Consider the following 23,547-nt stretch of genomic DNA (forward strand, 5'->3'; position numbering starts at 1 on the left):
CCCCGCTCTGCTCCGGCGCCCCGGCCGGTTTGGGCGGCTCCGGGCGGGCACGGCACCGGCCGGCCCACACCGAGACCTGCCGCGGCGCGTCCCCTGCGGGGCCGCGGGGCACCACCCGCCCGGTCCTGCGGGGTGCGGAGCCTCCCCCAGCCGCCGCGGGGCACCGGCCCTCTGCGTATAGCGGCGATGGCGGACGGCCCGGGGGGTGCGCGGAGAGCCATTTAACGTTCCCCAGCCGGGCGCGACCCTGCCCTCCGGCGTGCCCGCCGCGGCCGTGGCCGTGACAGCGACAGCGGGCAGGCCAGCCCGCGCTGCCCGGCGCGACCCCATGCCGACACATGGGTACGTCACCGTGACGCCACATTCCCCGAGCGGGCCGCCAGGCGCTGGGGGAAGGGCTCCCCGCCCGGTGCCCGCCGGCCGTGGCTGCCCCGCACCGAGCCCAGCACGGCTTCAGCGGGCGCAGGCCCCTGCCCGCGGCCCCCCCCGCCACGCCGCTGCCCCCCTGCCCGCAGCTGCAGAGGGAGGTCGGCGCTGCGCGGCCGGCGGGTGGGGAGCGGAGCGGGAAGGGGCGGAGCGGCGCGGCGCGGCCGCCAGGGGGCGGGCGGGGCCGGCCCGGTGTGCCCGGCCCGCCCCTCCCGGCCCGCCCCGCCCCTCCCGCCCCGCCCCTCCCGGCCCGGCCCGCCCCTCCCAGCCCGCCCCGCCCCTCCCGGCCCGCCCCTCCCGGCCCGCCCCTCCCGGCCCACGTGCGCGCAGGGCCCGGCCGGCGGGGCAGGGGGCGCTGGGCCGCCCGCAGCCGCGGGGGCGGCGCCCTGACGTCACGCACCTACGGCACAGGCGGCCGCGGGGCGCCCGCACTGTGAGGTCATCGCGCGGCGCGGCCCGGCCCGGCCCCTACGGCCGCCGCCGCCGCCGGCGGAGGAGGAGCGCGGCGGCAGCATGGCAGAGGCGGCGGCGGCGGAGGAGGCGGGGGTGCCGTCGCCACGGGTGGGCGCGTGGCTGCCGGTGCTCGTGGAGCAAATGGTGAACGACACGCTAGTGGTGACGCTGAGCTGCGGGGAGCGCCGCTTCACCGGCGTCCTGCTCGACTGCACCAAGAAGTACGGCTGGCGGGGCAGGGGGGGCCGGGAACCGCGGGGCGGGGGAGCAGCGCTGCCCGGCCGGGGTCGGCGGCCCCGCGCTGCCCCGGCCGCCGGCGGCGCTCGCTCTTTGTTCGCCGGGGCGGCCCGGCCAGGCGGGAACAAAGCGGCCCGGGGCCGCCGGCGGGCGGGAGCGGGGCCCGGGGTGGCGGGGCCAGTACCGTCCCGCAGCCGCCGGCCCCGCAGACCCGCGTGGGAGGGAGAGCTGGGCCCCCGGGGGGCGGCGGGCCCGGCCGTGGGGGCGGTTGGGCTTCGCCGTGCCCCCCCCCCGGCGCTCCGCGGGGCCGGGCCGCTGCCCTCGCACACGGCCCGGGGCAGGGGCTGAGCGCGTCCCGGCCCGGTACCGGGGCTGCCCGCTCCCCAGCCGCCGACCTTCGCGGCGCTCGGCCGCCCTTGACGGGGCTGCAGCCCGGCCGGTTTTGCCATTTTCTTCCCCTTTCTTCCCTCCCCCGGCCGCGGCCGGCGCCCTGTGACCGCCCTCCCGGCCGTGCCCGGCCGCGTTGCCCTTGGCTGGGCCGCGGCAGCGGTACCGGGGGTCCCGGCGACCCTCCCGGGGGGCTGGCGGGACCGGGGCACCGGCGGAGCCCCGCGGCCTCCGCTCCGGGTGGGCCGGGCCCCCTCGCCCCGGGGTGGGGGGCGCTCGCCGGTGAGCGCCGTTTCACACCCACGGCAACTTTGACACCATTTTCGAACGCCGAGGCTGGGCAGGGCCTTGCCCTGGGCTGGCCCCGGCCCCGGCTGGGGGGGCTGGGTTCTGCCGATGAACTGCCCGGTTAGTGCTGGGCAGCAGTACAGCCAGCTGCATCCCTGTGGTTCTTCTTAGAAGATGTATGAAGCAAGACTTCTGAACTTAATTTTCATCGTTTATTTAGTTTCACGTGGCTATCCTAGAAAATTGGAGCCAGATTTTCAAAAGTATTCAGGCATCCAACTGCGTTAACAGTCTATAAACCCTGCCCGCTGCAGCCAAAGCAGGGAGCGGTGGGTACCTCCAGCCAGTGCCGGCCAGCTGCTTCTATCTTATCGCATTCCACTTGTCTTCCTCCTTAGTGACAATGTGCACGTTTTTACACCTCCACCCCAACCTTTCTCTGTGATTGTTTTTTTTCTTTCTTTCCTCTCTGCCCAAGAAAGGGCCAGATGGGTGTTTTCTCCCAGGCTTGGAGCTGCTGGTGGGAACACTGGTCTCTGCTGGGGCAGGAGCGCAGCAGGCGGCCCGCGTTGTCTCCGAGGCTTAGTGCTCATTCCGCTGCCGTTCTGTCTCCCGGGAGACCTGCGGCTCGGCGGGGGCTGCCTGGACCTGCAGTGGGGATGCCGGAGCGGTGTCCTCCTTTCTGACCTGGACTGGGACAAGGAGGGCAAAAAGAAGGGGTTCTGTTGCTGTGTGTTAACTCATGAGTAAGATAGCTGCCCACATCTCCTCCCACCTGCCCCTGTAATTACCATCTCTGGTGATCAAACTCATCTGTGGCAAAAGGTGAGTTCTTGGATGGGCCCACCTGCCCCCCAGGTTACACAGAGATGGGATTGCTGCTCCCTCTTGTCACCTTAAAAGAAGCTAAAACGTTTGAGCAGGCCAATTTCATAACCTAATGGTACGGTAGTGCTGCTTCAGGTAGAGAAATAGGGGGAAAAAGCAGTCTGGCTTCTGGGTGCCACCTGGCACTGCATTTCCATCACCTCTTTAGGGCTGCAATGGAGCTGGAGCACATCCCGTAGAGAGGAGCACGAGGCAGAGATCTTGGCTCTCAGCAGTCTCTTGCAGCATGGGGAGGAGAGCCTTGCCCCATGGGGCTGGTGGCCAGGCAGTGGGCCAGGAGGCCTCAGCCCTTTGACTGTCGTGCAGGACCTGAATGCAGAGCAGCCCCTGGGGCTGCATCCCACCCGCGGCAGTCCTGGGCACTGACTGGCCTGCGGTGGCCATAGTAGGTCTGTGACGTGGTGGTCAACACGTGGCTGGAGAGCCATGGCCTCTGCTTGTGGCTGTCAACAGGAGTGGAGTGTTGTGTGTGAAGCCAGCACCTGGCTCCCGATGGACCTGGGTGACTTGGGGTGAGCCTGGGGGGTGGGCTGCAAGCACCTTCTCCTTTGCAGCAACCTACAATTCGGGATGCAGGAGGAAGAAGGGATCATGCTCATCACCTTAACAGCGGAATACAGGGATCAGCCTGCTAGTGGTTGGATGGTAAATGTCGAGATGTGTCCCACAGGCAGTAGGAATTTGTCAGCTTGATGCTGAACCTCGAAGGCCCCAAGACTAGTCCGGAACAGTGGCAGAGATGTTCTCCCTCCTTCTCCCCGTTGCCCTGCTGATGGAGCGGTGTCTCCACCTTGCACCAGGGTTACAGTGTGCTCTGCTGGCGCCGCCTGGGCAGCAGTTGGTGTGGGGCAGTGCCACCCCACCAGGGAGTAGGGCTGTGCGGACAGTGGGACAGGGCTGGCGGGAGAGGAGTGACCAGTGTGGGTTGTTTTAAGGGTACCAAAAGAGGGGAGACCCCCAAAGGAGATGGAAAGCCTACATGGTGGCTCTTTAGCTTTCTTTTGTGTTTTAAACTGTTTTTAGCATTACGCAGAAGAGGAATCTGTTTGATTATATTTTTTATTTTATTTCCTAAAATGTAGCGAGTGACGTGGGGAGTTGAGCAGGTGGCAGGCCTGCGACCCTGAGCACCCAGGCAGCCAGGAGATCCCTTTCCGCCCAGGTCCCGGCTGCCAGACTCCCGTTATTTTAGCCACAGAGGCAGGCGCGTGTTAGAACCCGAAATCGCCTGCCCAGGTTTACGGGGGCTCAGCCTGCAGGCAGCTTGCGTGGGAAGCAGGAGTGGCTGCAGGCAGGAGCCTGCCTGCCTGCAGCCTGCCTTCTCCCCTGTGCACCGGTGTGCCTGCCTGCCTGCCCCCTGTGCCTTTAGGAACAGGGGGATGTAGTTAAAAATGCATGCCTGACTTCTCAGACAGCTGTGGAATTATTTGAAGAAAAAATGGTTGTTGCCTTCCGACAGGCATCCCTTTTTGACCACAGCCTAGGCAGTGCATGCAGCAAGCACTGGTGCTTGTTATCGAGTGACTGGCAATTACGTGCTTCTAATAAATTTACTCTTCTAGACAGTAAGCTACATAGCATCCAGGCTCGTGAGGAGATTTAAATGCATTTTGACTGCAGTTACAGTGTTTTTGATAACAAGGCTTGGCAATTTTATTGCAACTGAACTTCTAATGGTTGTTATTTTTTTTTAATTATGCATGAGTATAAATCAGAAGATGGTGTCTCCTGTTTGAAGCAGAGGTTGCATTGAGGTAGCTTAGGCCATTTGGCTGTGGGTGCCCCAGAAAGGAGGATTACAAACAGGGTGAAATCATAGTATTTCCTGCTGCTTGTAGTACCTGTGCATGCAGTCATGCCCCTAACTCACAAACTCAGGCACCTTCATCTTAGTTGTGTGGGTCTATATATGCAGAATCAATAGTGACAGACAGATAGAAACAATACATTAATAACATCCAGATTTGTCCAGAAAAGTCTGGGGGATATGGAGAAATACCAATTTCACTAGCTTTCCCTATGTGGTAAAAGTGAGCTTCTCCCAGAAAGTGAAGTGTGTCAGATGAAACATTTATTGTTCTGCAGTGGGTGGAAAGACACCAGAGCTAAATCCTCTTACCAGGAGCTGTGCGTGCATGGAAGGCGGATTCAGGCTGGGTGAGGGGGACAGCAGGGGCAGGCAGCTGGCTAACACTCTCCAAGAGTAGGACTTAATTGAGAGTAGGACTTAATCGCTTTTAGTCAGCCTTCCGATGGCTGAAGGATCCTGATGGAGCTCAGTGTTTCAGTGCATCCCCATCAGGAGTGCATAGTGTGGAGGGATAGAGAAACTGAAAACAGCCTTGGGTGATGGCGGTTGTTCACTTGTGGTGAATGGGCTCTGCTGGCACCTGGTGATACGGTGACGAGATAAGAGATGTCTGTGCATGGCCTCTCTGCAGCTGTTCTCCTTCCCCCTGTGCCCGAGAAGGTCTGGGGTGCACATAGTCTCATGGGGAGGCAGGTAAGATGGCAGAACTCTTTCTTGCCTCTGCCCATGACTGGTGTGGTAGGCAGTCTGGAAGAGGGATGATTCCTCAGCAAAACTGCTTACTTAGTCTTCAGAGACACTTCCAGTATGAAGGAAAAGAACTAGAGGCCCCTTGGCAGCAAGCGCATCCATCATCCATGCACCCTGGTTGCGGTGGTGTGCCGGGACGCCCATGGGAGGTAGCTGGGGGTACCTTACAGCAGGTTTCTGATGTCCTGGCTGGAGCCAGAGGAGCTGCAGGGGCTGGAATTTACCATGGCTACCCTTGCTGTCTGCCTGTACCAGCACCCAGCCCAGGGAGCATGGCTACTGCAGGAGGTGCTGGGTGCCCTGCTGAAGCTCCCTGAGGCGTCCAGGGACGCTTGTGAGTGCCGGCAGGGAGAGGAGGGAGCTTGTGAGTTCCTGCTGCACTGCCTCTGTGCCCTGGGGTCCCCAGCCCAGAACCGGGCAGGAAGGATTTGGCCACATGGCCAGCGCACCTGGCTGCATATCTTGCAATTTTGAGCACCCTGTGCTGTGGCTGTGCAAAGCACAGCTCTCCCCAGTGCCACAGCATGCCACGGGGGGATGCGGGATGGCGGTGATGGGCCACCACGGCAGGATGCAGGATGCGGTGGTGGGCCGCCAGTGCCAGCATAGGAGCAGTCCTGCCGCACCACCACGCTGCAGTGGGATCTGTGGAGCTCATCTGTCCCTGCCCAGCTGTGGCCCTCCCTGACAGAGCCATTACCTGGCCGTGTGGAAGCTGCTGCCATTGAAAATTAATCTTAAGCTGTTTTGCTGTCAACATGGCAGTTTGTGTCATCCTCGAACAAGGCCAGTGGTGTATTTTCTCCCGGATAGCTGGTGCTACTGCATCTTTGGCCTGAAGAGCTGCTGAAGTGGTGCCCAGGTGCAGGGTAACAATTGCGTCTGGGTGGGGAGTCGCTGCAGGATGGCAGCGGTGCGCAGGCACCCCGGTGCAGGCATGCTTGCTTCTTGCCGGGCTGCGCTCCTGGGAGGGCACTGATCCACGTGCTGCCCGGGACCAGGGTCTGCGGAAGCACGTTCCTGTGCCAAGGTGGGCCGTTTCAAACCTGTCAGGGTTACCACGTGCTAATATGTTAACTTTACAAGTGTAGATCATCCCATGAGGTTAACTTTTGAGTGCTTGGCTTCTGCTGAGTGAGAAGCTTTGTGCCATGCTGGATCCTCAGGAAGGACATGGATCTGATGGACCTGCCTGCTGGGAGCCAGGCTGTGGAGGGCAAGCAGGAGCTGGGCTCGTGCCATGTGAGGAACAGAAGACTTGTATTTTTTTCTGGTGTGACCAAATTATACAATCTCACTGCTTAAAGTAACCAAAATTTATAGCCAGAGCTTTGGAAATGATACCAGTTTTTCAATTGTTTTATGAACGATGCTGACATCTTTGGCTGTACAAACTGTACTTGCTTTCTCAGTTGTCATTTGAAAGACACCTACATCCTTAGTTGTCTCAGTCTTTTGAAAAAACACCCAAATCTTAGAACAAAAACATTTTGTTCCAAATCTGTGGTTTCAACAGCTTAATCCTCTTGACTCGCCAGCATTCAAACTTAGAGCTTCCCAGTTAAACTGTCCTCTGAACAGCAAGGAAGGTCCTGCAGTCTTTGGATAATGGGAAAAGACTTTGGGAAAAGTAAGGCGGTGGCTCTTTTTATTTCCAGGAGGGGCAGTGACGTGGGACCAGAGTCAGACTAATTCCTGCTTGCTTAGTTTATGCAAGCGTTATTTTTAAACTTGGTGGGAGTCTTCATGGAAATCAGGTGAGAGAGAGAGACAGTCTGTAGTTGTCTGAGGGAGGAATGAAGCCAGTGGGTGAGAGCCATATTAAATGGGATGATCCATGCTCCCCATTTTCCTGTGAGCTGCTTAAAAAAACCCCAACAAAACGACAACAACAAAAAACCCCAACCCTGCTTTCTTTTGGCCTCTGATCTTGGGATGGTTTGTGACCTTGGGTAGCACTGCTTTCTGCTGGTGCTCCTGGGAAGGAGACACCCCCCACCTGTGCCTGCTGAGGGGAAGATGATGTTTTCAGGGTCCTTCCCATGGCAAAGCGGTGCCAGAGCTGGGGAAGGCGTGGGGAGCCCGGCTGCCTGGAGGAGGCTTCTCTCCTGGCGAGCCCACAGCGGTGACTTTGTGCTTCCCTTGCTATGGGGATGTGTGCCCAAGTGGGTACCTTCAGCTTCTCTTTGGTGTGCTTCTGTCTAATGGCTGCCAAAGTCCTTCTCTCTAACTCCACCAAGAAACTCTTCCCTTGCTCAAGGAAGGGTCCCTCCTAGGGGCTGGAAAGAAATCGATGGCTAGGGAGGAGGGAACTGGGAATGTAGCATCCTAAACTAAAACTAGTGTTTGGTCTGTAGCTGTTCTCCATCTCTTTGTGGCTTCTTCATGACTCACCTATGCAGCATTCAGTTATTATTAAAAAAACTGAAACACTTCACTGATGGTGTACCCTCTACAGAAGTATCTCTGGAAGGCCAAGACAGCGACCGTTGCCCATTCTGAGTCAGTGTTTCGGGGCAAATATTTGTCCAAGTGCTATGTTAGCATAATATTTCTAATGTCAGGCCAAGGGCATAAATCCTGGTGCAGAAACTCAGAGACGTGAATTGCAGTTGTGAGTTTCTGTTCCAGAGGATTTGCTTTTGCCAATATCTGTGCAAGATACTGTATCCAGACTTTGGTAGCCTGTAATGAGACGTGGCATTGAACAAGACTGTATCATTCTTCATCTTGCTGTTCTGAAGTAGTAGTGTATTCATTATTTTTACAAATAAAGTGATGTATGGAGAGACTGGGGGTAGGGGAGCGGAGCTGTGTGTACCAATGAACCTGTGGCTTGAAAGTGCAAGTTACCCATCCAAGTCAAGATGTTCTGATTTTGAATGAGAAGCTGAAAAATCAGCCATGCAAGTATAGTGTGAAGAAAGGAAGTTTAATAGCTCCCAGAAGGCTTGCATAATCTGTATCACAGCCCTCCTCGTGGCTCTACCAGCCTGCTGATAAACTGCTTTGCATGATAAAACTTAAAACTTCTTAGAGCAAAACTTTTTGCAAAGAGGTCATGGAAGTGGAGATTTTGATCTCTATGCCTTTTCTGGCAGAAGAGTTCCTAAATTTTGAGATGCTGTTATTTCTGTCAGTGGCAGAATTGGCTGCCTTCCCTTAAAAAATCCAGGAAAAATGTTGCGTTCTTAGTATGTTGAAGTTGTGGAAGGGCTTTCTTGTTGGTTTTGTGTTTTTTCTTCGTTTTTTTTAAGAAACTAGCATGTTTCTTCTGTACAGTCTTACCAGAGAAGCACATTGCAAACATCCTGACTTTTTGCCTCTTTCCTTCCCTGTCCTTTTTGCCCCATTTTAGGTCTGGATTATTTTGTCTGCCATCCTCCTTTCCCAAGCCCGAGGACCCTCCTGCTGATGCCTGCGCTAACGGAGTTGCTGATGGCAGAGATGCTGTGCAGGGCGAGAGGGAGCTGCAGCCCTCTGGTGAAAAGCCTCCCAAAGGAAATGGTGATGAACAAGTGCCCCCCCTCCTGCCTCCCCCGCCACCTGGCAGCCTTCCTCCTTACCCCCCCTACTTCGAGGGAGCTCCCTTTCCCCGTCCGCTGTGGCTGCGGCACACGTACAACCAGTGGGTTCCTCAGCCACCGCCACGGACTATAAAGAGGACGAGGAGACGCTTGTCGCGGAATAGAGACCCAGGAAGGCTTATCATGAGCACTATCAGGCTGCGGCCGAGGCAGGTGCTCTGTGAGAAGTGTAAAAACACCTTGAACCCTGAGGACACGAGCGCAACTAGGCAGAACGCTAAAACCAGGAGGAAGCTGAGCATCCAGGACAAAGAGCAGAAAAAACACAGTGATTCCAACTACATGGAGAAAAGGAACAAAAGAGAAAAGAGAGAGGATGACAAGTTTTCTGGGGAACTAGTGCATCGAACGCCAGTTATAAAAATATCCTACAGTACTCCACAAGGGAAAGGTGAAGTTGTAAAAATCCCTTCCCGGGTTCATGGCTCAGTCAAACCGTTTTGTCCAGAACGAATATTGCAGAATGGAAGGGAGGACCAAGAGGAGACCAGGGACACTGAACGGTGTCGAGAAACCAAATGTTTAATGGACAAGTCAGCAGGCAGCCAGCTTGCTTCCATTCCAAAACTGAAGCTCACGCGGCCGGTGCATTCCAGTGCGGATGTCCCACCCCCAAAGATACGGCTGAAGCCCCATCGCATAAATGACGGTCAGAGTGTTTCAATTTATAAAGCAGAACTTATTGACGAAATAAATGTCCTTCAGAACAGAAGGGAGTCCAATCCTGGCACATTTTACAACGATGAATCCACAGACAGAAGTTTAGCTGAAATATCTTCAGGTAGTTCAGGTGAAGATGACGACTTTAAAAGATTTCCCCAGGGTAAAGATGGACATGATAACTTGGCTTTCCTTATGAAATATCGTAAAAGAAAAGCAGATTCTTCTAGTTTATCAGTGTGTAGTAATGACAGTCTAGACGAATCCAAGTCTTCTAGTTCAGAAGTAACATCACCAGAAATGTGTGACTTTTTGCCTGGTGATGATGCATCTGTCTCCTCATCTTCAAAAGATGAGCGTAAAATTGTGCCACCACTAACAGTTAGACTGCATACCCAAAGTGTGTCTAAATGTGTCACAGAAGATGGAAGAACTGTTTCTGTGGGGGATATTGTTTGGGGTAAAATTCATGGTTTTCCATGGTGGCCAGCACGTGTTCTTGACATAAACCTTAGCCAGAAGGAAAATGGGGAACCTTCATGGCGAGAAGCTAAAGTATCGTGGTTTGGTTCTCCGACGACTTCATTCTTATCGGTTTCAAAACTCTCTCCTTTCTCTGAATTTTTCAAACTGAGATTTAATCGCAAGAAGAAAGGGATGTATCGGAAAGCTATCACAGAAGCTGCGAAGGCAGTAGAGCATCTGACTCCAGAAATAAGAGATCTCTTAACACAGTTTGAGACATAACTTTGCCTCCAGTATCAGGTGAGTGCTTGTTGGACTACTGCTTCCCATAAATAAACTTGTTGTGTTTTTTAGTCTACGTTCCACTGTTAGTTTGGATTTGTTTTTCCTTAAAAATGGAGGTTGACAATTGTTAAATGCCTGGTTGTTGGTGATAATTTCAAAGTTTTAGTTCCAAACCTTTGGGGGGGACCGTGGGACCTGGAGCCCAGAGGGGAGTACAGAGCAGCTGGCATGAAGAAGCAAGCGTCATTGGTTCAAAGAGCTAATAAAATTGTAGCCGTGTATTAGTGCTGTTTACAGCTAGCATGTGGTGAGTATTCAGGATACTTCATTTGCATCAGAACTCATCTGGAGCCCTGGCTGAAAGGCTGATAGCTAGTAGAGTTTAAGTTTCTTTGAAATATCTTTTGGTTGAAAGAACTGAAACCTTTCTTGGAATTGAGATTATATTTATCGCATCTTGGTACTGATGCCCAGCAGTTACCTTTAACAGTTAAGGGCCCTTGGAGACCCTTTGCTCCCCTGCAGTTTCTCTGACCCCTCTGGTAAGGATCTCTTGCGAAGGCATCTTCCCTGTGGCTCTTCAAAATGATTGTACCAAAAACGGTCTTTAGCTGAGGAACAGCGTTTCAGTTACTTTGCACAGCACTTGAGGCTTCACTTGTGTCCAAAACATTGGTGCGTTGCTGAGGAGTGGCCTGGATCATCAAATTAAATTCTTTTGGCCTTTACATGCAACTTCTTTGTTTGAGGACTTAGGTGGGAGCATAAATGTGGGAGATGATTCTTTATAATGCCTCCACATTTTGCTTTTACTGTTGCAAGCATGGAAGGGGATGGGACTCCCTTTCTTAACAAACAATCAAAACTTTGCCCAGGGTGAAAGTTTGATACCTAAAAATACGGGATGTGGTGTAACTGGGAATAAAACACCGTCTGTAACTTCAGTTTATGCTGCCTACTACACTGCCCTGAGTGAAGCCCATGGGAAAAATCCAGCGACTTGAATAAGATCTAGAGTAGTTTTGCTACCTTTCAGTCGTCTCTATCAAGACAAGACTTCATCTGTGATACTGTTAAAGAAGGGGTGGGATTAACTTTTTGTCTGAAAACCTTAACTAATCATTAGGAAGAGTCTTGTCAAAGGTCTTGCTTTGTGCAGTGTGGTTCATTATGTTATCCCCTAAATCTTTCTGCTCTTTATCATGCTAGGACTGCATGTACGCGAGCCAGTATGGCTCCTGCTGTAGACTGTCTGTTCTTTTCCATCTAAGCTATTGTAATGCAGTGAGATTATGATGGTCAGTGCTCATGTAATCCTGAGGAGGGAGAAAAGATTTTTTTTTCGTACCCTCTGTTGTGAGACTTCACCACTTGCTTAAGTGTGATGGAGGACTTGCTTTGCTTGAATTATTACTCCATCTCAGCAAGCCTGGCTGGTGTAAATAATCAGAATGTGGCATATCCACTCTGTGTGCTCAAGGTGTCTGGACAACGGGATGCTCAAGCAACTGAGAATGTCTTAACTGCAGCAGCAGCATTTAAGCTTCATCCTTGATTGTGTTCCTTCAAATGCAGCTTAACTCTGGCTAAAGATTTTGTTGTATCAAGAGTGTTTGGATTGGACCGAAATTCTTATTAGCTAGATCTGGAGTATAAATAAACTGGGTGCCCAGAATACGCTGTCCTTGCCAGTGGAGGAATCATGGTCAAAATCCATTGCTCCTGTATGATCAGTGCGCTATTGAAAGGAGCAGCAAGGCTTCATCCTTCTGAAGTCTACACTGTGTGTGTGCATGCAGTTGGGGATGGCTTTAGCAGAACGGGTGTAGTCACCGTTACGGACAGCTGTCAGTGCTGTTGTGAGCTCTGGGTCGGCTGGTGTGCCATGGCAGGTAGCTTTTCAGGAGGAGAAGGGGCAGGGTGAAGCAGCATCCAGTCCTTCGCATCAGTCAGATTGGCCATACCAATGTGGAGCAGAAAAGCATGTAGCCAAGAGGAGCTCAAAAGTCCAGACCTGGAAGTCAAAATGGGAGGATGTTTTCCCAGTCCCATGTTAGCCTAAGGAGAACGCTGCCTGTACTTACCGGTAGGACCATGGCAGATGTGGTGCTAATGGTCAGACCTGGCCACGAGATGTGGGTGAAAGGCTGTGGGGCAGGGCCTCAGGAAGGAGAAGCAGCACCTGCTCTGGAGGAGAACTGGATTAGCAGACACGGTGGGTGTCTGTGCTGTAGGTACAGACAGGAGGGGTGGAGGCAAGTCTGTAAGGTTGCGGAAAGAACAACATCCTGAAAATGATAGGAAGAATGGAATGGCCTGGATTAGACCAGACCTTTCCTTCCCTCTGTACTCTTCAGCCAGACCTCTGCATGTATATCACAGAATCGCAGCATGGTGGGGGCTGGAAGGGCCCTCTGGAGCCCACCCCGTCCCACCCCCTGCTAGAGCAGGGTCCCCCAGAGCAGGCTGCACAGAGCCGCGTCCAGGCGGGTTGGGGTGTCTGCAGAGCAGGAGAACCCCACAGCCTCTCCGGGCAGCTGTGCCCGTGCTCACCCTCACAGCGCAGAAGCTCTTACATGTATAGGAATGTCTATAGGTATATTTAACACATATCCCATTTCATTGGCCTCCTTCAGCTGGCTTTCCACAGGTAATTTTCTGCTTTGCATGTGTCTGAGGTGAGCTGCCAGTGCAGTCTGCCTGTCTGGAGATGACATGATAGTTGGAAAAACAACTGCGGTTGCTCAAAACTAGAAAAGCGGAACAAAACACCTTCTTGTGTGCCATATGTGACATTTACATAGGTCCCGGGTTAGACCAGCATGTGTAGTGTTTGGGTGCATCACTTTACAAAACAACTCGCTATCTTGAAGACTTGTCTGTACCCAATTTTCTCCATTAAGGAGGATTGAATTTTGTTGTTTTCCTTGAATTTCCCTAAGCTAAAACTGAAATGTTTCTTTGAGTTGCTCATCAACTGTTCTTTCCTGAAGGGTGTAACTTATATTTTCACTAATTTTTGCAGTTCCTGAGTCCTAGGACCATGGTGACATTTGAGCTACGGTTAAAATACCTAAAAGCTTTGCAGCCTTTTTCAAGGCAGTACAGCCTTGTATCTATTAAAGGTACTTTCTAGGAGCAGGTGCCTGGCTGGCAATATTGCACGTTGCCGATGTAAAATCCGTTGTGCTGTGACCAGCGGCAGCTCCGCGAGGGCTTGTTGTGGGTAGCGCAGAGCAAGAGTCCCGGAGGTGCCTTCAGCAGCAGCGCTTTGCTGGCGCCGTTTTTGCTAATCCTGGGCACGGCAGAAGTTTGTGACTGTTGATGCTTTCTGTTGTGAAACTTTAGTCTTCTGCCGTGTGATGCTGTTCTGCCAGTATGGAGGGTAATTACTGGGAAAAAAATGTATAAACAATTCAGGTGATTTGTGGATGCATATAAAACTGGAACCGGTTGGATTACTTTTTTTTGGAAAAAAAAACCAACTTGGTTTGGGTTGGAAAAGCTGTTATGGTCACTTCATGGTTTTATTATTTTGTCCTTATACTTTTTTGCAAAGGAAATACTTTATTGAAACCCTGTCTTTAAGTGACTAGTAAAACAAGTGTCTGGAAAAACGACAGGCAGACTAACAACTCTTAAAACTCAAATTTGTAAGACAATCTTGTTTTAGAGTAGTGCCAGGAGGAAAAATGCCCACTCAGCATCTTCTCATGCCATTTTGTAGCTTCTACCCGTGTGCCACGTCCAGAGAGCCGTTGCATGCTGTAGCTGGGCGCTCGCCATGTTACTCCTTTCTGGTTTGAAAGCACCAGATGCTGGCTCACCTCCGCTCCTCGTGGTTTCGGGACCCCAGGCCTCCGTCGTTAGCAGAAGGTGGCTGTGCCCAGGCCCAGGGCTGTGTTAGTGCCGGGATAATGGGCTGCTTGACTGGCCTGGGGAGGCGGATGGGGTGGGAGCCAGGGCACGGCCCGATCCTGCGCTGGGGCTGCCGTGGGCACGAGGAGTGCTGAACTCTGGGGGTGCTGGTGCCGCAGAGGTGGCCGGGGGAGCTGAGGGCACAGTTCAGCATGCTGCCACGCATACCAGGAGAAGGCCAGAAGAAGCTGAGACTGGTGTTCAGCGAGTCGCCATGTCACCGGGGACGGGCATCTCTGAGCTGCTGGCCCGGCATGGCACTGGGAGCCCGGTGGGATATGGTGGCTGCCCATGCCCTGAGCTCCTGATGCCCCGTGGCAGCCGTCCTTCCAGTCCATCCTGATAGAGGTGGCTTTGGTTCCCCCTCGTTCCTGCAGCATCCTTCCTCCCTCGCCTGTGTAACTGCCTGTGTGACTCTGCTATGCGCCTGGTTGGATGCTCATGATGCTTTTGGCTGCAGGACTCTTGTCTCCAGAGTTGTTTCAGATGGTCAGAAAGTCTTCTGAGAGCTGGAATGTTGCCTGTGGCGTACTGAGTGCTTGTGTCTCCATGTGTGGGACCTTCTCCGAGAGCTGGTCCTGCAGGTTTCGGCACTCCCACCTTGACTTTTTTTCCTTGGGAATAAAATTATCCCTTGTGCTTTTGCATTTTGTTTTTTGTTCACTTTCAGGAGCATGACATTTGAGCTTACACCTATGTCAGCTTCAAGTTCCTTGAGTCAAGCATCTTCCATGGTGATGAGCACCCCAGCTTACTTCTGGTTTTATAACCAAGAGGTTTGCTGGCACAGCCAGGGTCTTGCGTTCAGCCACCGGGTAGATGTGGTGGATGGGTGCGTGATGCAGCGTACTGAGCATGCTTCTGGGCTGGAGGGGACCCCCTGCACAGGGCAGGGACAGACCCTTCGAGGCTGGTGTGACACGTGTGGTGTTGGGAGCAAGCAGCCCATGGGGTGCAGGAGGGAAGCAGACCTGTGTTTCCTAAGGCCGCCCTGTCCCTGCTCCAGGGAACACGTCATGTGGTGGGATCGGGGGCTGTTCAAGGGATGTGTGTCGCTCCGACCCTCCTGCGTGGTAAGGGTGTTGGTCTGTGCAGGAGCAGGGCCCTTGGCAAGCTGAGCAAATCCAAGTCTTTTTTTTTTTCCTGCCCTGTCATCCTCCCGAATGGTTCCTCTTATCTCCTTTCCCTGCCCACAGTTTTTTCATGCAGTAAAGCCTTTTACAAAACCTGCTTGTAGATTTTCATATAAATCTGCATGAAACAAGTTTAACGTATGTATATTCATTTACTTTTTCAGTCTGGAAAACCCTTTCTTTAACCCCAAACCATGGTGGTGGAACCATTAAACTTGAAAATACTGAAGGTTTTAATTCTACTGCTATTAGATTAATAGACTCTCAGTATTGGTACATTTAGCCATTCATCATAAAAAGCACACTGCTACTATGTACAGCAAAATCAAAGCTTGTTGCATACTTGCTATATATAGTAAGCTCTAATGTAAAATTTGGATCGTTGGGTTATGACTTCACCTTCAAAGATGTTCAGGGCTTTGTATGTGCATGTAGCTAGTACTGCTTGCCAGCAGTTTTTGAAGCAACATAAATCACTGCTTTTTCCTTTTACCCCTTCTCTTCTGCTCTACCAATGGCACAAAAACCTTATATAACTTTATATAAAGTTCAGGTGATGATTGCTGTGATAGCTGAATTTCTAAAACCACCTGCCTGATCACGTGAAATATTTCAGCCCAGGAGATGAATGCTTGAGATTTTTCTTGGCCTCGTTTCTAGATGGTTCAGTCAACTAAAACCAAGCATCCAACTTAATTGCTGTTTCTCAGTCTTCCTCCAAACACTTCGGCGTCAGCGTCTCTGCATACTAATGCAAAGTAGGAGAACAAGTCTAAAATAGACTGCATTGCATATTTGTGTGCCCCAGCGCTGGATGTCTGGAGCTGCACGTCTGGTGACATCCCACTGATTTTCCTGTTCCTCAAAGCACTTGCACATTTGGCTTGTGACCACTGTGACTGCATTTGGAGACACTGAGATCTGTGCTGCTTCTCCCTTGTTTGTGCCATCTGTTGCCCCTCTTTCCCTCCGCTCTCTACTCCCAGGCGTATTTTTTGGAAATGCCAGCAGGCCATACATTGTGCTATTTCTAACCGCACACGAGCTGCGCGGACGCCCAAGAATGCTATCTGCTTACGTGAGCTGTAGCTTCAGCTGCCGAAGGAGATTTGTATCAACTGAAGGGCTTAACAACTCCTTTGGAAGCGCAGCAAGCTGCTCTCTGGGCTGAGGTTCTCCAAGCCCTATCTGGACCTCTAAGCACGTCCTAGTCGTGCAGAGCAGCCCTCTCTGCAGCACAGCTTCCCAGGGTGGGAGAGACTGGCTGTGTCTGTGTGGTGGGGAGAGGTGTCTGGATGAAGAGCCTGGAAACCCGTTTCTTTGAAAACTTTTAAAAATGATATAAAAAATTGAATTTCTGTAGCTTTTCCTTAATTGCATCTTCTTTACTTGTTTGGTTTTTAAACTCAAATGGAGGTGTTAGAACTGCGACTATGATTTACCTTTCCACACCGAGCAGGGCGAGTTCAGTGGGGGGACCCTGGGCAGAGGGGGCTGCCATGCGGTTCGGAGCCAGCCGTGCTGCTCGGCCGAGGGGGGAGGCCTCTGGCCTCCGCCTGAGGCTCAGAAGTGCATCCTACTTGTGCTGCGGTTGAGCAGATCTTTGCAGAGTGTGGAGCACCTCCAAGCTGCACATACTGAAAGGCTGCTTTGGCCGAGGAGGAGTAGGGGATTTTTGAAAGCTGAGGGACAGCTCTGTGTGGAGAAGTGTGCTTGTTACTCCGAAGGAGGAGTGCGCAAGGTCTTCATGCAGTAGCCGTGTGGTGTTAGTGGCACATGCAGCTGCTTGGCTGGTCAGGCCTGGTGACACAGAAATTTCCCCTTTTAATGCTCAGGTGTGAAAGGCAGGACTTTAAACCCAAAAATCAATGTGAAGACTCTTAAATGCTGACAAACTTGCCAACTGTTAGCCCTGACATTGTTTTTTCCCTAAGTGCCCGTTGCTGACATTGGGATCGAGGTGAATGGGAGTGTGTGGGCTGTGTGACAAACTGACTTCTCCCTAATGACAGACTTGAGGAAGCTGCCTGTGTCCTGCAAACTAAGTGGGGATGAGCTGGTGCCTGCTTTAGTTTTTTAAAATCTGCTTGATGCATCTGTTTTGCACTCTGTAGGTACCTTTACAGAATATGTGAGCTTTGTATTAACTAGTTTACGAATTTGCACATCCCAAGATTCTGTACATCTGAAATAGGTGTTTCGTGTCCAACAATGATGACAGAGATGGGACTTAATATCTTGACTTCTGGAGTGCTTGTGCTCTTCATACCTACAGTCCCTGCACCCTGATCTCCAGCTTTTCGATCAGTTGGAAAGTGCTCAGTTTTCCTTGTGCCATCTGTGCCCCGGAGCAGGAGCAGCCAGGGATTCTGCCACACACACCACTGGTGATGTCCATCTTGTCGTCCTCGATGAGGGCAAGGGCTGTGTCTCCCAGCCATCCCAAGGCCACTGGGCTGGCCCCGGTGCCTGTGGGCAGCAGAAGGCTCTGTGTGCTCCATCCCTGTGGATGCAGCATGGAGTGAAGGTCCACGTGTGGCTCCTTTGCCTGTGCAAGCGAACGTGACTCATCTCGCTGTAGCAAGAGGGTCACAAATACTCTCCGGCATCTTGTGCCTGAGCCTTTCCCACATGAACTCCGTCAGCTGCCCTGCATTAGTTGTATAATCATCTCTTGGTCACTGGGTATGCATGTCTCTCTGGAAGGGAGGAGCTGGATATTTTTTTAATGAAGGCTTTTTTTCATTAAGTTGATTAATTTCTGAAGGAGTGAATGCTTTTAACTGATGTACCAGTTGCTGTTTAATCTGCGTTAGATTCTTGCTATTGGAGGATCAGAGAGACTTGTTTTCATTAGAAAGCATATTTCCTGTGTGCTCTCTGCAGCTGAAGAAATTAATTGTAGCAAAATGACTTGTTTAACTTGCCTTATGAATGGTGACTTGCTCTATTTTCATGCAAGCCAATAATCAGAGCCTTTTCTTCATGCAGAAAGCAACCCTGTCAGAAAACAGAAAACCTTTGAACCTGATACAGGAGTTCTCATAGAGGAGCTTGGGTGATGGAGTTTATTATTGGTGGACATAGCTACCAGCCTGTTCAAGTCAGCTGGATCCTGTCGCCTTGGGAGTTGGAGACGGTTCCAAAACCCTGCCCAGTGGGTCAGGGATGGGGGTCCCGGCTACCACCCAGGTAACCCCCTCCTGCCCTGGCCCTGCTCCCACTGGAGGAGAGCATGGGATGGAAGGACTTCCCAGGACCGCCAGCCTCTCTGCCCTTCCCCTCGCCTTGTGCTGGTGACGTGGGCTGTTAAGCAGGTACTGCCTTTAGAAACAGAGCCCTGTGGGAGCCAGTCGGCTGCCTGTTGGAGGTCCTCTGGGTCCCCTGGCCCCTCACCCTCCTCCTCAGGGCTGTGGGAAGATAAGGCCCTGAGCTCAAGACAGGGCCCCTTGGGAGGGGAGATACCAGGAGGAAGGCTGATTTGGTGATGCTCAATTACAGCCTGCTGCTAATGGCATTATGATTAGAAAATACACCTCAAAATACGCTGCTTGTGTGGACAAAATGAGCAGGCTTCTTGCTGCCATTGCTTCCCAGCCTGCCAGGACATGCGGGATAACCGAGGGGCTTGTGCCACTTGGGGCTGCAGCCAGTGAGGGTTTCAGTGCCGCAGCGCTCCAGGGCTTTCCAGAGAAGCCATCTGAAGGAGATGGGTTCCTGGCTCTGGCACACATGCGTGTCTCTTGGTCTTCACCTGGAGCTGGTCTGAGTGCTGCTGCTGCTGGTACAGCCCTGGGTGCCTGGTGGCATACCAGTACACGCAGGAACCCCTTCAGTGCCGCATCTGGTAGTCTCACGAAGGCAAAAGGCGCAGGGCCCGGGATGCTCCCTGTGCTGCAGCATCTCTGCGGGAACTAGGCATGTCCTGCACCTCTCACCTCAAGGTCAAGGTGCGTGTGCCCTGAGCAGGGCAGAGCTGGCGTGAGCGGTGTCCCCACGCATTGACATCCTCGGGATGCAGTAATCTCAGAAGACAAATTGGCTTTCTGCACTCTGCTGCAGCTGTTAAATCTGAATTTGTGAATGGCTCTCGTAGATCCAAAACTTCATTTTTTTTAATTATGAATAAGCACTTGGCTTCAGGAGAGCTTTCTTGGCTTCCCTTTTGACACACAGCTTAGCACACAGACTGCTAGATCATGCCATTGTCCTGAGTCAGTCAGTGTGTTATGTATTCATTACTCATACGTGTGTCGAGGCTACAGCGATGTCCAGAATGTAGCATTTAAGCTGTTGCTCCATCTTGAAGATATTTTCTTTTCACACAAGTCTCTGAAGTTTTCCAGCACCGAAGAGAGAGTGTATGGGTGACTGTCACTGCATTGCTCCTCTGGAACACATGTTGAAAACGCCTGGGTCTGCTCAGGGCATTGCTTAAACAACACCTGAGCTCTCACGGGGGGCGGGCCTTGGACCCCTTGCTGAGCCTGGTCTGCGGAGCCCTGTGTTTCCAGGCCAGGACCAGCTCCCGTCCATCCCCAGGCACAAGGAGCTGAGCAAGGTGGTGAGGTTTCCACATTTCGAGACGTGGAGCATCAGCTGTTTTAAAGCAGTTTGCCATTTCACCAGTGGAACCTGCTGCTCCCAGAGGAGACAGTCCCCGGTCTCTGGCCCAGGTAATGTCAGTGAGCAGCTGCAGTTCGGCCTCATCCCTGTCCCTGCGATGGGGGAGATGGGCCGGCGTCTGCCCTTGCGCAGGCAGAAGGCTTTGCTGGGAGCTTCTTTGGCATCTTGCATCTGTTGTGATGCTGCCTTCCTCCAAGTGTGAAAATTACTAAGAATAAAACCAGCCTGAGGGCTTGTTGTTACCTCCTCAGCAAGGAAATGCATTTTTTCCTGTTTAGACCAAATACTCTCAATCTGTGATCTGTCTCTAGAGGGTCAGCTTTTTGCAAAAACCATTTGAGGCATGTTCTGCCAAGTCCGTGGACCTCACTGAGGCTTTGGGAGTTGTAAGATAGTAAGCCTGCAAGTGAATTTGTTGCATGCTCTTAAATCTCGCCATTCATCAGAAGGCAAAGGGATAGATTCTCCTGCACAATTAAGTATAAATTTATGCTCTTGCTGACTATAGATAAGAGCCTTGTTGTGAGACATCACAGTTTCTTGGGAGTGGGATGATTCTGCGAGATACTGAAGGAGTTTATGAAACCTGATTGCCACCCTTTTCTGGAGTGTAGGTTTTAGGGCAGATGTTCATGGTGTATTGAATCAGCATTTTTGAAGTCTCAGTTGTGTGGGCAATACTGAAGATCATTCTGGATGCTGAGTCTGGGTAAATCAGTGTCGCTTGTGGTTCCATGCCCGCAGGAGAAGTGCTGCTGCGTTTTCAGCAGCGTTGGAAATGTGATCATCTTCCTGTGTTTGGTGTTGGTGCTCTTGGCTTATTGTGTTCGGTATTTGTAAGTTGCAAACCTCAACTGAGAGGGATTTTTAAAGGTCTTTGATCTTTTGCTTCATAGCATTAATCCTGTTTGTCAGGAACGGATTTGAGCCTGTGTTTCCTGTGGTTCAGACTCGGCCATGTTAGTTGATTTGGCACGGATGTGTGCTAGGGCCAGTCAGGCTTTTGAACTGGTTTAAAGTGGACTGCGTTTGAAGTGTGGTGTAGCAATGCTTTTGCAGTTGGGAAGTGTTAAGTGTAGATCTATCTCCATGCCATTTTCTTACTCATTTCTGTCTTATAGAGTTGCTTCACATGTCTTCTAGCTTTTTCGCTTGATCTTGTAGCCAAATGGATCCATCCTTTGAACTCTTCCAAGGCTTCCACTGTGTAACCTGACTTACAGAGCCCGTGCAAGTGCATGTTGCATGCAGGCGTACAAATGAGGATGCCTCTCTCGCTGTTTTTTGTTTTGACAGGCACATCCCTCTCCAGTAGATGTTGTCTTTTCAAGCCTGACGTTTGCCCTTTTGCCCTTCATCTTAGTGGCTGGTGTCTGGCGAGGAGGCCAGATGACAGCAGTGTAACACATCAGGCGTGGGTAGCTTCATTACCTTTTGGTACCTGTGATTCGGAGCATGTACTTTGGCACTTCTGAATTCCGAACAAGCATCTTGCATGCTCTTATCGCCTGCAGGCTGGTCAGTCATGGCATGGTCTGATGCACTCGGATTCAGCCTTCTTCAGATGGCTGCGTGGGAGGGGAGCAGCGTGTGGTCCTTGGAGAGACGCTGGCCATCCCAAGGGCTCCGCAGTGCTGCCATGGCACGTGCTTGCTTCTGCGGCCTGGAATGAGCAGTGGGCAGGGGAGCCTGTGGCGGGTGGGGGGTCCGAGGGCAGGCAGGGTGTCTTTTACCTCTGGAGGCAGAGAAGGTGGCGTGGCTGCTCTGCCTGTTCGTTAGCTGGACTGGAGCACTGCAGCACCAGTCAACGTCTTGAGCAGTTGCAGGTACTTAGGAAAGCTTCTGTATGGCTTGCTCTCAAGGGGAAAATAATCCTGTTTTATAGATCATGCTGGAAAAGTGGAGGCAGATGTTCTTCACGTGGTGTGCTCTGTAGGGACTCGTGGCAGATTAACCTACAGTAACCCACCCTGAACGGGGACTTCAGAGTCTTTAAGCCAGAGACTGAAGATTTATTATCGTCACTGAAATTCATATCATGTCTGTGTTGGAGAAAATTCCCACTCTTACTTTGGGTTTGTTAACTTGACAAGTTTCTTCCAAAGCTGTAGCTGCTGCTGGTTTTGCCTGCCAGGCCAGCTGGGAGCAGGAGAATTCCTGGCTATATTTAGAGGAAACCCGGAGCGTGTGCCTCGCTGCTAACGCTGGTCCGTTCTGTGCCGCCTGCAGTAACCTCTCCCTCTTTCACTTTCTTCAAGGTAACAGAAGATAAGAGCACAGCTGTTCTCCTAGAGGGTCACGAAGTCTGTAATCATCCTGACATGCTCCCCAGGAGAATCTGGAGGTTGCCGTGTGCATGGCAGGAGGAGGAGTTTCCTTGTCAGATTGCACTGCTTTTCATCTGGGACAGGTGACAGGCACCGGGACGTGGAGTTAGGAGACTCTTCTGGTGTGAGGCTGGCAGGAAAGTCTTAAGGATATCTTACCCTAGGATAAGAATTTGATGAGTTGTACGGCCATGAACTAGGAGAACAGCAAAAAACACAACCTGGAATGTATTTATTACTTAAAAGTTAGCTATTCTTGATAAAATCCCAAAAAATATTGCTGCTGCTTATTTTACTTACAGATTTCACACACTTGTTAATTTTAAAGCTACCAAACTTTTACTCAATACTGTACTCTGAGAAGTGTAATTGGAGCAGGACATGCAATAGAATGAAATCATTGTAGTGTCTTAAGTACAATGGACTCACTTTTGTGTCTATTAAAACTTGGAAAATGTGCAACACATAACTATGTGGCTGTCATTGCATATGTTAAAGCTTTTTCATGTAATTTACTGCAGACCTGAGAGAATCAATGTTTTCAGGTACGTGAACAAGCAGTCAGCTGCTAACTTGTATGGGTTTGTGTCCTAAACGTATGCTTTCTTAAGTCACCTGAAACAGCAGGCAGCACAGTCTTGGCTTGCTCACGGTGCTTGCGCAGAGGTGGGTGGTTAGCCTGACGGCTCCAACTGGAGAGCCAGTTAATGTTTTGAACTAACTTGTGTTCACACCTAGTCAACAAGTGTAATTCAGGACCCCTTGAACACATGTTGTTGGATAGAAAGGATCTTCGTCCTTACACATGACCAGAAGTGATTAGCAGTCTCTAAAAAACAGAAAACAAAGAGCTTTTGTACCAAATTTAGAATACAAATGGTTTACACACTGAAGTGACCTATGGACAAGGTTTTGTAACTGTATTGGTTAATTTTTTTTGTTTTCACATTAGTCAAGCTTTCCTTTGGTTTCCCTCAGTCTAGAAACATCAGTTTGTGGTAATCTGTTGCTTCTGACGCTGGAGAAGACAGTTCAGAGTTGTCCCTGCTAGGTGTAATGTTGTCTGCATGTAGAAGATTGCCTGTGAGCTACAGGGTCGTTACACAGATTCTGCTTCCTGCTTGTCCTTCATCTGTTGCAGCAAACACTGTGATAAACTTGTCGAATTAGAAGAACGAGCGGATCGGAAGACATACAAGCTCGTGTTTTCCAGGTTCAAGCTGGTTTATGTTGTGGTCTTTTGAATGCCTGCGAGAGAGGTCAGAGCTTCCCTTTTCTGTTTAACAACGAAGTTCAACAAGAAGAGT

The 23,547-nt window shown here is 51.6% G+C and overlaps 1 protein-coding gene across 1 annotated transcript; it reads left to right on the top strand.

Moving 5' to 3' along the window:
* Positions 1 to 804: 804 nt before the first annotated feature.
* Positions 805 to 22,709, top strand: PWWP2B (PWWP domain containing 2B). The gene is made up of 3 exons (XM_040606934.1): positions 805 to 1,100; positions 8,598 to 10,251; positions 22,172 to 22,709. The coding sequence occupies exons 1-2, from the start codon at positions 940 to 942 to the stop codon at positions 10,231 to 10,233; spliced, it is 1,797 nt and encodes a 598-aa protein (XP_040462868.1). The 5' UTR covers positions 805 to 939; the 3' UTR covers positions 10,234 to 10,251; positions 22,172 to 22,709.
* The last annotated feature ends 838 nt before the right edge of the window (positions 22,710 to 23,547 follow it).

Source organism: Falco naumanni, chromosome 9, assembly GCF_017639655.2.
Source record: "Falco naumanni isolate bFalNau1 chromosome 9, bFalNau1.pat, whole genome shotgun sequence".
NCBI classification, from domain to species: Eukaryota; Metazoa; Chordata; class Aves; order Falconiformes; family Falconidae; genus Falco; species Falco naumanni.